Source organism: Spinacia oleracea, chromosome 2, assembly GCF_020520425.1.
Source record: "Spinacia oleracea cultivar Varoflay chromosome 2, BTI_SOV_V1, whole genome shotgun sequence".
NCBI lineage: Eukaryota > Viridiplantae > Streptophyta > Magnoliopsida > Caryophyllales > Amaranthaceae > Spinacia > Spinacia oleracea.
The window spans coordinates 26,626,247-26,639,454 of NC_079488.1; the positions used below are offsets into that span (position 1 = coordinate 26,626,247).

General features: G+C 36.6%; 2 protein-coding genes across 2 annotated transcripts; one reads left to right on the plus strand and one right to left on the minus strand.

Moving 5' to 3' along the window:
• The first annotated feature begins 330 nt into the window (after positions 1-330).
• Positions 331-3,942, plus strand: LOC110790670 (subtilisin-like protease SBT3). Its single transcript, XM_056836605.1, has 3 exons — positions 331-1,128; positions 1,731-2,475; positions 2,978-3,942. The coding sequence occupies exons 1-3, from the start codon at positions 363-365 to the stop codon at positions 3,804-3,806; spliced, it is 2,340 nt and encodes a 779-aa protein (XP_056692583.1). The 5' UTR covers positions 331-362; the 3' UTR covers positions 3,807-3,942.
• LOC110790671 (serine carboxypeptidase II-2) lies at positions 3,877-12,610 on the minus strand. The gene is made up of 10 exons (XM_021995442.2): positions 12,117-12,610; positions 11,395-11,502; positions 10,310-10,405; positions 10,108-10,200; positions 8,404-8,489; positions 8,047-8,307; positions 7,216-7,349; positions 6,143-6,238; positions 5,355-5,460; positions 3,877-4,362 (listed from the first exon to the last, which is right to left on the minus strand). Exons 1-10 carry the CDS (start codon positions 12,400-12,402, stop codon positions 4,201-4,203), a joined length of 1,428 nt encoding a protein of 475 aa, XP_021851134.1. The 5' UTR covers positions 12,403-12,610; the 3' UTR covers positions 3,877-4,200.
• Between the last annotated feature and the right edge of the window lie 598 nt (positions 12,611-13,208).

The following is a 13,208-nucleotide window of genomic DNA, read 5'->3' on the forward strand; positions in this document are numbered from 1 at the left end:
TCAAAATGCTTAAAAGTTACATTTATATATGTAAAAGTTATCTATTTATTAATGATAAATTTTTTCATTTGAATAAATATTACTTCTTCAAAATCACTAATAATGTATAAATTAATCATTTAACCCTTTAAAATATTTATCTATTAACTTTTTTATTTTATAATATAAAAGTTACAGAAAATTAGGTTAAAGTTATGAAAAACTGCATAAAAGTTATCTTGGTGTACAATAAATTTATTGTACACCTTGTGCGCGCAAGACCTTTTGAAACTCTTCATCTCCAAAGAAAATCTATATAAACCAACCAAAAACTAGCATTTGCATTATATCCCTTCAATTCCCATATTGTAAAGCACAAAAACATGAATATTTTCAAAAGACTAATATTTTATATTAGCATTATATTCATACCAATATGGATGCCAATAAATTACTTTGTCCACTCATCCAATAATGGAGAAACTCTCCAAAGGTCAACCTACATCATCCACATGAATAAGTCCTTAATGCCTAATGTTTTCACTAGCCACCATCATTGGTACACCTCCACCGTTGAATCCCTCAATTCGGCCGCCGTGACCACCACCACCACCACCTCTTCTTCTTCTTCTACTTCACCTAGTGTCCTTTACAGTTATGATAATGTCTTGCATGGGTTTAGTGCACACTTATCCCAAAATGAGCTTCAAATGCTTGAAAACCATCCAGCATTTGTATCATCTTGTAAAGAAGCTAGAGCTACACTTGACACTACTAGGACTATTGACTTTCTATCACTCAACACTCATACCGGTCTTTGGCCGGCCTCGGACTACGGCCATGATGTTATCGTTGGTGTCGTTGACACCGGGGTTTGGCCCGAGAGTCGGAGCTTCGGTGATGCCGGGATGACCCCGATGCCGTCGAGGTGGAAGGGTGGGTGTAAAGGAGGAGTAAGTTTTAATACTTCCTTGTGTAACAACAAGTTGATAGGGGCTAAGTACTTTAACAAAGGTGTTATAGCCGCGGAGCCTAAGCTTAAGTCTAAGGTGAACTCCGCTAGGGACACGGACGGTCATGGGACACACACGGCGTCTACCGTCGCCGGAAACTACGTCGAAGACGTGTCCTTCTTCGGCTACGCCAAAGGTATTGTTAGAATATAGTCTTCATTTGAGGTATGTGGGACAGTGGGAGTATTCTCCTGCATGGAAGAAATATGATACGTTTTATTTATAAATATGGTATGAGCTTAAGTTATCGGGTCAAATAGGATATTGAGTTTGGTGTGCTACTATTAGGTTGATAATATGGTTATAATATTATTAATCAAGACTAGCACTATGCACACACGGTTTAATTAATTACGAATATAATTAGCTTTAATCTTTTACGATTATTAATATTTTCCCACAAAAAATAAAAAGTTTTGTTCCCACACCTTCTTTCTTTCAATTAAAAAAAACCAATAACTCATACGTTTTTCACATTTCTCCTAAAAACAAACAATCTCCAAAAGACATACTCCACATTCATGAGAATGAATAAATTTATTGTATTCCGTTCGTATGACAACGAGAATGGATGAATTTATTGTATTCCGTTATGATTAAGGAATCTTGGGGGTGGATCGATTACCATTGAATCTCATCATCAATCTAGTGGAGGTTAATATTATCCGTAAGGATTGAGATTAACTCGTTCTGTATTTTTCATTACTGTAATTTTAAAGCATAGTTAATTCATAACAGGTACAGCTAAAGGGGTGGCTCCAAGTGCTAGGGTGGCTATCTACAAGGTAGTATGGGAGGTTGGGATATGCTACACCTCAGACGTCCTCGCCGCCATGGACGAAGCCATATCCGACGGCGTTGACGTCATCTCCATATCGTTAGGATTCCAGGATCTCCCCTTGTACAAAAATCCAGTAGCAATTGGCGCGTTTGCTGCGATGGAGCATGGAGTTCTGGTGTCAACTTCAGCAGGAAATAACGGTCCGACGTATGGTTCGGTCCACAACGACATCCCTTGGTGTTTGACAGTCGGTGCAAGCAACGTCGACCGCCAGTTCGCCGGAACGTTGTTGCTCGGAGACGGCCGGAAAATAGTAGGGTGGACGTTATTCCCGGCAAGTGCCGTCGTTCAAGAGGTGTCGTTAATATACGACGAACGTATAGCAGCTTGTAACTCTTCTGATTTGTTAACAAAAGAAGCTTCTAACGAAATCGTCATTTGTGATGATATTGGCGTAACGTTTAACCAAATAGCACAAGTTTCGAACTCCTCTGTTGCTGGTGCTATATTTATCTCTAAAGACCCGTTAATATACGAGGCAGGGGAGGTCTCGTGGCCCGGAATCGTCGTCAGGCCCGAGGATGGCCTATCCATTGTAAAATACGCGAAAGCGAATAAGAACAAGAACAACTCTTGGGTGAGCATGCAGTTTCAACAGACGCTTGTAGGGTTGCAGCCTGCACCAGTTGCCGCGTCCTACACCTCCAGGTACGGATTAAATGGGTGGGATTTGGATCGAGTGGAGCATCGCCCGCATCCATCCGCTCTACCCAGTCCATCAGTCACCCACTTTATTCATCACCTGTATTTCGTTCATCTATCACCCGCGAGTGAAAACTAGTAACCACTAAAAATTCACCACCTAATAGTATGCATAATAATTAACCCCCTAAAAAAAATCTTATGTACCTGCATATACTTCCAAAAAAATAATTAATTCTCATTAGTCATAACTTATATATAACCGAAAGAAATTAAACAAACACTAACTTTAATAAATAATGAATTTACCAATAGCTTTTTTGTTTAAAATAAACATAAAAATAATATATGTATACTTCGTATAAAAATAAATGAGTGATTGATCGGGTGATGGATAAAAAAACATCACCCGCTTTTCATCCATTTAATTCGATTTTTAATCCGTTTAATTATATCGGGTGACCATGTTATTAGATCATCCACTGAATATTTCCATCTCTACCTCCAGGGGGCCGTCTAGGAGCTGCCGCGGTGTATTGAAGCCGGACGTAATGGCTCCCGGTACTCAGATATTAGCAGCCTATGTTCCTGATATCGAGGTAGCCAGGATTGGCAACGACATAGTACTGTCAAATGATTATGCCCTTCTCTCAGGAACTTCAATGTCGTGTCCACACGCTTCAGGTGTAGCCGCCCTCCTCAAGGCGGTCCACCCTGAGTGGACCCCGGCGGCTATCAAGTCCGCCATGATGACCACCGCGAACCCACTTGATAACACCAACAACGCTATCAAGGACAACGGTTTCAGCCTCGGTCCAGCTTCCCCATTAACCATGGGTTCAGGACAGATTGTTCCTAACAGTGCACTTGACCCGGGTTTAATCTATGACTTAACACCACAAGACTATATAAACCTCCTTTGTTCGATGAACTTTACAAGAAACCAAATGTTGAGCATTGTAAGATCGAATAAACACGATTGCTCAACTCCTTCAAACGACCTCAATTACCCGTCTTTCATTGCTTATTACGACAACACGAAAACTGATACAGTGAGTTTTCATAGGACTGTAACGAATGTAGGAAGAGACGGTATGACGACATACAAGGCAGTGATCACCACCCCTAAAGGTTCTCGAGTGAGGGTGTATCCAAGGACATTGGTGTTTAAGAGAAGGCACGAGAAGCAGAGCTATAGACTGACGATTAAGTACAAGAGTTTTGATGGGTTGGAAGCTGCATTTGGTTCACTGGTTTGGACAGAAAATAAGGGACATTATAGAGTAAGGAGTCCCATTGTTATATCACCTACAGACTACAGTATACTTTAATCCCCCTGTTTGATCAATAGCTTTGAAATAAAACTAGTACTTAAGCTAAATACAGGCAGATTATATACCCTTTAAATTGTAATTTATGAGATTATATTCAACTGTGAAATAAGCTAAAGCAAGCAATTATTGTCAATGAACGTTGACACTCAGATTTTTCTTATTCCTAGCTCCAGAAGAAATCGCGTGAAAGTGTCAGAAACTATAACCATGTAATTCCATATTTCTGGTGAAAACCAACTACTTGGTAAGAAATTTTGTCAATTATTACCTAGGTGGTTGGTTAGTTTGTCAATTCTACCCAGATTCTTCGGGATTTTCTTCCCCCGTACGTTTGAGGGTATAAGACCCTTTCTTCTGGTATTTTTACTCCTGAAAAATGGTATGTTATGTTTTAAGAATCACTGAGTTGCTGCAATGCTGGCATCGATTCACCAGCTAAGAAGGACTTGATTAGCGTAAGGGAAAGCTTAGATCGATGTAGAGGGACTTCATGTCCTGCTCCTCTTATCACTACAAATGTAAGGCCTTTGTATTCTTCTGTCCATCCCCCTACCTGTTTCAGTCATGACCCCAAAACCACATTAGACAAATCTGAAATGGCCCCAAATGGATATAAGTTGGAACACTGATTCTGTGAAAACGATCAGTCAAAACTTAAACTTGGATGATTTTGAAAAAGACACTAAACCACTGCTTTATTTATGTAAAAGAAAAACAATTTTACAATTATTTCTAGGTTTTTGGTGTAACATACAAGAGATAATAGACATTACTTCAATCAAAGTTCAGGTAGCATCAACTGAAAAGTCCTTTTGCTGCCTATCAAACGGACTTTGTTTGGCAAATGGCTTTCAGCTAGCTTTTGGGCTTGTTAATATGGTCATACAGCCAAAAGGCATGTAATTAGTTGAAAAGATGAATTTTAAGCAAAACCATGAAGACGGTTATTGCCATTGGTGATTTAATAAATGGCCAAGTAGAGAGCTGATTTTACCAAATATCATGAGAAGAAGCTAATAATTCTACTAGCTGACTTACATTCTATTTCTCAATCTTAATTCCTTAATCAGTTGGAAACTAGTAACTTAGCATATAGTATATGCCAAATTGGCCGCCGAAAGCCTATATTTAGTAGTTTGAGCTTCAAACAACTGAACTTCCATCTATCATGTATCAGAATACAGAACAGCAGGTGATGAAATTTTCGGAGTTAAGCAAGTTGTAAAAAGTGAAAGTAAAATTAGGGTCACTCGCACTCACCCCTTTTTATCTCCTAAAAGTTAGTAGCACTTTGAATTTTGGAAATGAAAAAAACTAAAGCATCAACCAATGCATCAGTATTCGAATAAGATTATGACACAGAACACAGAACACAGAACACAGATGCAAACTCCAGTATAGCTAAAGCATCATAACATATTAACATTGAGTACAGTTATGCAATTCATTACCAGTTTTGGTTAAAGTAATAAGACAAAACAGACAGTAAACAACGAGGATGATCTAGGAAACTAGTCTTCTACAAAATAAACTACAGTAAATTACCTGTCCATCGTCGTACCAGGCACGCCAAGGTTTAACGGTTGGAAGTCTGAGAGCATCTATACTGTATCTTGTTGATGTGACGGGAATTACAGAATCAGTGTCGCCACTACAGTGAGTAAAATAGAGCCATGTTAATGCTTTTCATTGGAGGTTAACAAAAACACATTTAACAGGCCTAAACAGTTAAAAAAAAGTTCAAATAGAGCTAAACTGACATATAAATGCCATCCACAAACATGCCCATGCACTGAGCCTGATAGTCATTTGGCTTCTGAAGAGGTTATTGTGCACAAATCATAAAAAATATGCACCCAAATCCTAATTATAACAGCAATGAGTCAATGACATATAATCCAGACTCAAAATCCAGTCACAAGTGTTATATGCAACAAATGAACAAAGTATATGTCAGTTTTTTTTTTCTGAAGTTAAAACAGTTAAAGTAGTTAACAAACAAATAATCATTAATTTTTTAACAAATTGAAAACTCAATTATGATGAAACAAAAGGAAGAACGCAGAAAAGACTCTGAGCCATATACTTTATGGAGACTCTAAACATTAGATTTAGTGGGAACTGCCTTCACTTGTCATTAACATGGAGCTGATGCTCAACAATAGACCAAAAGCTCATACATACAGAATTATATTGTGTATTCTTTAGCTACTTTAAGGTTTACACTAAACCATCGGAAAGTAACTTTCACGTTCTTCCAGCCCCCACTGCCCCTTAGAAAAACACATGACCATATTGATATAAAGGATATGATAGAGAGTGCTGATCAAAACCTGAAAATCCAAATTCGAAGTCCTGCAGCAATAAGCTCGTGATATATGTCAAGGACAGACCTCGATGAATCCTTCCAGTTAGAAAATATTACTTCACTGCAAGATATAAAGAAAGACAAATGTAAACTGAGCATTAATATTAATTTCTAATACTTAAGACATCAAAAAGATGAAATTGGATGGCAATTCAACACAATCAGTAACTTTATCTCCATTTTGTGTAGAACTGTAGATTATAGATGTATAGGAATGCAGGGTAGGAGCATGACTATAAAACAATAGACATATACTCCCTTCACCCCACAAAAAACAATAGATAAGCACTTTCCTTTTTCGTGGCTATCCTTTCCATCTAGTTCCCTCTCTATACTTACAGGCTTACACTTACACTTACCTTTTTATTATACCATCTACTATCACTTATCTTATCTACATTCAACAATCACTCTTGAATATCACGCCAAACTACCGAAGTCAACTAGAAACTATATAATGGGATGGAATCGTTGGAGAACACAAAGATAATCAAAACAAAGTGATTGAAATTTGATTGTTAAGTTGTTCTGGATATCAGCGTTATAGCTGCACGTCAGAGTTACCAGCTGAAGTACATCAAGGTATCAGGGAACTGTCTAAAAACTGCCACATTTTCATAAAAGAATAATGGACATGAAACACAACTGAAGAATGCATAGAGCATCCATAACATACAATTTCCACATCAAACTGAATATAGAATAAAAACTAACATGTTATGAAATAAGGCGTACAAAAATAAATATGAGCTTTATTTTTAGAGAAGCAGACACACATGAGCTAAAAGCAACATAAAAAATGGCGTATCTTTATTCTCATATCGACCCCCCATTTGTAGTTCCTATTTTCATAATTCCCCTGTAACTAAATAAAATAAAATATGAAGTATCACGAGTAGCTTTTTATGAGCAACAGTTTAAGCAATGAAAATCGTCGCACAGAATCATGCACATAGACGGCCACAGAAAATTCCAGTTTAATCATGCTACTAATATTTAGTCTGACAAAAGGTGGCCTGCCTTTTCCAGGAGAATTACCTGCATGTTTCCCATTTCTCAGGAGCAAACTTGGGATTAACATGTAGTGCTTGCTGAACTTCAGGGTTGTTGAAGTATACAACTGAATGCTTCTCACTACATGGATCATATGCTTCATTGATGTGACCAATCATCTAGCAAGTAACATACCCAATCATAAATCATTAACAAAGATATCCAACAAGTGTAACATTTTAGATCTATAAAACTTGCAATTACTCCCTCCATTTTAGAGTATTTATTTTAGTTTGACCATATTTCATGAAGATCGACAAAAGTGGGGTAAAAATGAGATCGACTAGTAGGAGTGTTTTTTGATTAAGTAGTACATCAAATTCACAGAGAACACTACAAAATAATCATTTTATAGAGACGAGGAATTTCGTCTCCATATAGTCTAAATCCGTCTCAAAATGATGCTTAGAGACGGATTTGAGACATAAATAGGGCGCCTCTATAGAGGGCGTCTCAAAAAAAATTGAGACGGAATTTTTGCGAATCCATTACAAACTTGAGACGGAATGTTTGAAACACTATGTACAATTTCATCTCAATTTTAATTTAGAGACCAAGTTTTAGTAACTCGTCTCAAGTTTGAGACGTTTATTGTATCCGTCTCAAAATCCATCTCTAATTGATGCATAATTTTGTAGTGGAAAGACTGGATGTATAGGACAGTCAAATTCAGCACCCCAAAATGGCAAGTTGGACAATCAAGTGTAATATGGAGTATGCTATTTTAGTGGAAGCTAACAACAATTTTGCTCATCAAAAAGGCATGCACAAAAAGAACCCTGGCCATTACTTACTGAAATACCATTTGGCACTTACCAATCTTTTCAGTAACTTGTTAGGCGAAGAAGAGTTCGCGGTACAAGAGGGAGTATAGATGCTATATGGATCAATGTTTCCAAGTTCATTGTTAGCAATATCTATTATTTTGCCACACTTGTCTGATTCATTTATAAAGGACTCAAAGTCACAAAATACGTTAAGCATCTTGTATGTTTCATCAGAAATCAATCCAGATGACCACATAAACTGGAAAACACCAACGTGGTCATAGAAATCATCAGTCAAGGCATTTCCAACCTGAAACGCATTAACACATAAAGAGATAGTTACAAATTCTACAGACGGACAAGAGAAAGCTTGTGTTTTTCTATGCAAGAAAGGAAGGCTGCATACCATATAACCCTTCAGATTAATTGTTTTCTTGTTGCTTTCCAAGTTGTGCCTTACAATTGCTTGGCTGAGCTGTGGTACATAATGTCCTGTAAAACACACATCTGCAATAATAAGTAAAGAGAAACCTGCATGCACCAATTTTCTTTATTTGTATAATAGAAAAGCTTAGTTCTACACTTCTACCTAAAATACCATTTGAACTCTTGCCATTCCTAACAGTATGAAAGTATAATTGTTAAGGAGCACCACTGTACAAAAATTGCTCTTGATTAGATACTCTATATTACATATACAACTGAGTTTTTCTCTCTGCCCCTCTCCATGAAAAGAGCATCAAAAGGTTCCTTCTCAGTGAAAATTCGAATTGAGAAATAACAAACCAATAATAGATAGAGTGATCATTATATCATTCATGTCTAATAACTATATATCTGATGCTCATCCTTTGAAGCCCCTTAATAGGAAATGGTTATCAAAAAAGTTCAGAAGGTCTAATCTAGGTACTTAGGCTAGTTTTTTCTTGGAAGCATAGAAACAAACCAAAATCGTAGGCTACAAAAGAATCCAAACACCAAGATTTATTCTTTGCACATGCAACAAGTATTGTGTAAACCAACTCTTGACATGTACAATGTACCATTAGAAGCCCAATCATCATCATGTCCAATCCATATCTCTGGATCTCCCCTCTAATGCCTAACAGACATACAATGAAGTAATGTACTCATTTTTACTTGATTTATTTTTCACCTTTTCTGTAAGTAAATGAGTCAAGCGCCATTATCAAAGAGAAACTTAAAAAATTCATCACTAACGCAACAAATATTTAGGAAGGTTAAGCAGCAGGACCAGGGTGATATTTTTACAATAATCTCAGTGGGAAACAGAAATATTACAAAATCCTTAGTATGCCTCTTTAAAATTATGCAAAAGCATATGCTATACCCTCCGACTATTGAGGTGTCATAAGGCCAATCCTTTCCTTGCTCAGTATACCATGTCCAACCCATATCCCCCCTCTAATGTCCAACAGATGTGCTATATAACACATAGAGTAACTTGACTCCTTCTCCCCCTCTTAAGTTATTCTTTTTCATAAAAGCATGGAAGACCTTTAAACACCAGTAACCTCTTTTATTATCATTAGGAATCCTAGCATACCCATAACATCCCTCAAAATTACCAGTAATTCAATAATCGGTCATCATCCCTCCAATTTCTTCTTTAACGGCATTGTTATATACAAAATATTTATGTATCACAAACTCAAAAAGAAAGTTCCCAAACAATACATGTATTCTGAATTCCATATGAAACTACAAAATACAAATTTGAATTTTTAAATTTCATATGTAATAAAAAACATACTTCGTATGTATATATTATGCATTAGTTACATGGGTTAGAAAATAGTACGGAGTATGCGTTTATAAATGCATTTAAATAAACACGTTGATATAGGTCATACAGTTCCCACTTATTCAAGTCTGAAAATTATCCAACTACACGTCAAAAATTCACAACATCCAGATTCTAGATAGCCTTAACACAACCATGTAGAAAAGAAGAGTTTCTCCTCTGGGTGAGAAAGAGGGACTTCTGTATCATCACTTATCAAACATATTTCTACAATTTGGATGAAAAGGAAACACAAGATATTTTGAAATAAGGAAGCCAATAACAGACCAACATGTTAAGGTATACCTCCATAGCTCTCCCCTGAAATATAAAATTCTCTCCCCTTATAATGTGGGAACCGCTCGAACCATTCCAGCAGAAACTTCAAGGAGTCCTGAGCTACAAGCCAAAGAAAGAACAGTCTATGGGCATAAATTATTTTATTAAAAAAGAAAATAGTTGGCAGTCCACGTTGTATAAGTTAAGAGTCTTAAGAGTTGAGTAATACCTGTACTTTTATCTCCATGAGATAGCAAATCAGACGTAGTGTTGGAATATGAAAAACCAACTCCAGCAGGAGAATCCAGAAATAAAATATTTGCAACTGCATGTAAAAGAAGTGATCAAAAGAGAACCCGTTTCAAGATCAAACTATAGCCAAGGCTGTAACTGCTAGTCTGCTATATGTTCTAACACGGAACACACAAAATTTTAACTGGTCATTATGATCTTACACATGACACTTACAAATTGAACCTGCTATATGTTTTTAAACAGAACGCATAGTAATGGATCTGACTGTTATGGTCTTACACAGAACACATACAAATTGAACTTGTTTACAGCTTCACCTATATAAATTTACAGATACAATAGGTGTCCATTAGCACCATCTTTATCAATCCTGATCTTGTCATTAGTGTTGCGAAATGTACATGGCCCTTAGCACTTTAGAAGAACCAATGACAATACCAGACATTATAGGACAAGATGTATAGATCATATCTGGAAATTAAAGGTATCCCCTTAGTTGTTACTATCGATTAGTTAGACCTCCGTACCTCAATGTAGTGGAAAAACTAAATTTGTTTCATCTTTTTATTAAGAAAAATCTACATGAATAATAATACTTTGGACTGAATTTAGTCGTTCCATCATTATCTGATGCTCACGTAATATGGGCTTCCAAGAGGTAATAGACACCATTTATGTTGTTCATTTTATTCTTGAAGCTCTAGCAAGATTTACATATTATCCTTAAAGAAATAGACAATACTTTCTGTACTGATTTTATAACATTATGCAAAAGAAAGTAGTTTCAACATTCCAAAGCTATATAGTTTAATGAAAATCCTCTATCAGCTTTTCCTCTATTAAAGATTCATATTACTGCCTGATAAATAAAAATCTAAGTTTACTTTCCTAAATTATCTCCACTTTACCCATTCCCGCTTCATGGTCCAATCTTAGATCAAATGAAGAAACTCAAGATATCAAGTCAATTGAGAAAAGTAGAGACCAAACATACAATAACTCAGAGATCTAGAGTAGTATCAAACTCATTGGCAAATCCGTAGAAGAAGTATGGTATACCTTTGTTCCAAGAGTGAGGATTCAAATAAAGAGTTTTCCCATCCTTCTCGATATGAAATGGTCCGAGTTCTTCTGCCTCTCCATAGGCGATGGATGAACATCCAGGCCCTACGCAACACAACCATCAATTCAAATCAAATTCCCCAGTCTATAAACATCAACAACTAACTTGAAAACCCCCCAATCTATAAACATCAACAACTAACTTGAAAACCCCCCAATCTATAAACATCAACAACTAATTTGAAAACCCCCCATTTTAAAAGTAAAATGCAACCCAAAACACTGCTAATAAAGTCAATGCTGATCATTTGAATCAAAACACAAATAAATACTTCATCAACAAATCAAAGATCCACCCTTTTCAAACTATATCAGCAACAACAAACAACAGTCAACTCAAGCCCTTGAAAAATCACATTTCAATAGTACAGTGCAATTCGGAAGAAGTTATTAAAGTGAATTTCAGTCCCAGAGGAACTAACAGTCCAAAAACCCCCCATTGTCAGTCTATATCAGACTGAACAACAGAACTGTGACAACATTAAATTGAAGTTCGAGGTCAACTATCTTAGTTGGTTAAAGTCTTGCCGTTGGTACTCAAGACCTCGACTCAAATCTCGTCTACATCATTACCCTATACGGCTCCCCCTACCAGTAAACCAAAAACTGAAATCAAATTTGAAAAAAAAAGGTGAAAAAAGGGTAAAAAGATATTGAACCTCCATTAAGCCACAAAAGGAGAGGCTTTGAAGAGGGACCTTCAACAGCTTCAATTAACCAATAAAAGAGTGCTCTTCCAAATTCTTGATTAACAGTAACATACCCAGAATATTGTGCAAACTCAGCATCAAAATTCTGGCCAGGAAGGTAGCTAATTCTGTCTAAATTTTGTTGGGTAAGTGGGTTTGAGGATGAAGTTGAAAAACTGCAACTACCCAGTTGAGAATTTAGAGCGAAAATGAGTATGTGAAGAAGAATTAGGAAGAGTTGACTGAAATGACCCATGTTTTGGGTGATTTTTTTGGGTAGTTCGTTCTTGATTCCATTCTTTCCGAGATGCTTGGGCTAAATAGATGGGACGGCGGACGGGCAGTGCCGCATTGGGCGATTGCTTAGAGATCGATGGTTGGTGCGTGGGTGGTGGACTGGTGGGACTGGGGACAACTGAAAATGATGGGGACTATTGGATTCTTTCCATTATTGTATATACAACAACGTTATTATCATCTATTTTTAGTTTATCCCGGTTTATCTAGTATTCTAGTTGGGGTCCATAATGTGCACTATACGCCTAAAATATGGTTTATGTACCCGGGTGTACAATGTTCATTGTGCACCCTGTTTTTAAATGAACATATATTTCAAATACGAAGAAGATATTGTTCATATCAAAAGAACATATACCCAATGAACATATAGTTCAAATGCATAGAACATATAGTTTAAATATTTCACTAGTACATGTACATTGAAATTATTTTCAATGTTCATTAGATTTTCAATAAATATTCAACAGGGTGCACCATGAGCACTGTGCACCCGGGTGTATAATCCAAATTGCGCTATACACCTCCTCCAAATTAAAAAAAATTACATAGAGAAAGTACATAAAATAAAGATAAAACAAAAAATATAAGGGAAAAACACACACAAAAATAAAGTAGGTAGAGTTTATTTAGAGCATATTATATGCATCCGGGTGCACGGTGCACCCTCTCATATTTTGTCCTTACATTTGAGGAGAAAATGTGGTAGGGTTCATCAATGGGCATAAAAATAACCTTGGGTGCACGGTGCACGTGGTTGCATCT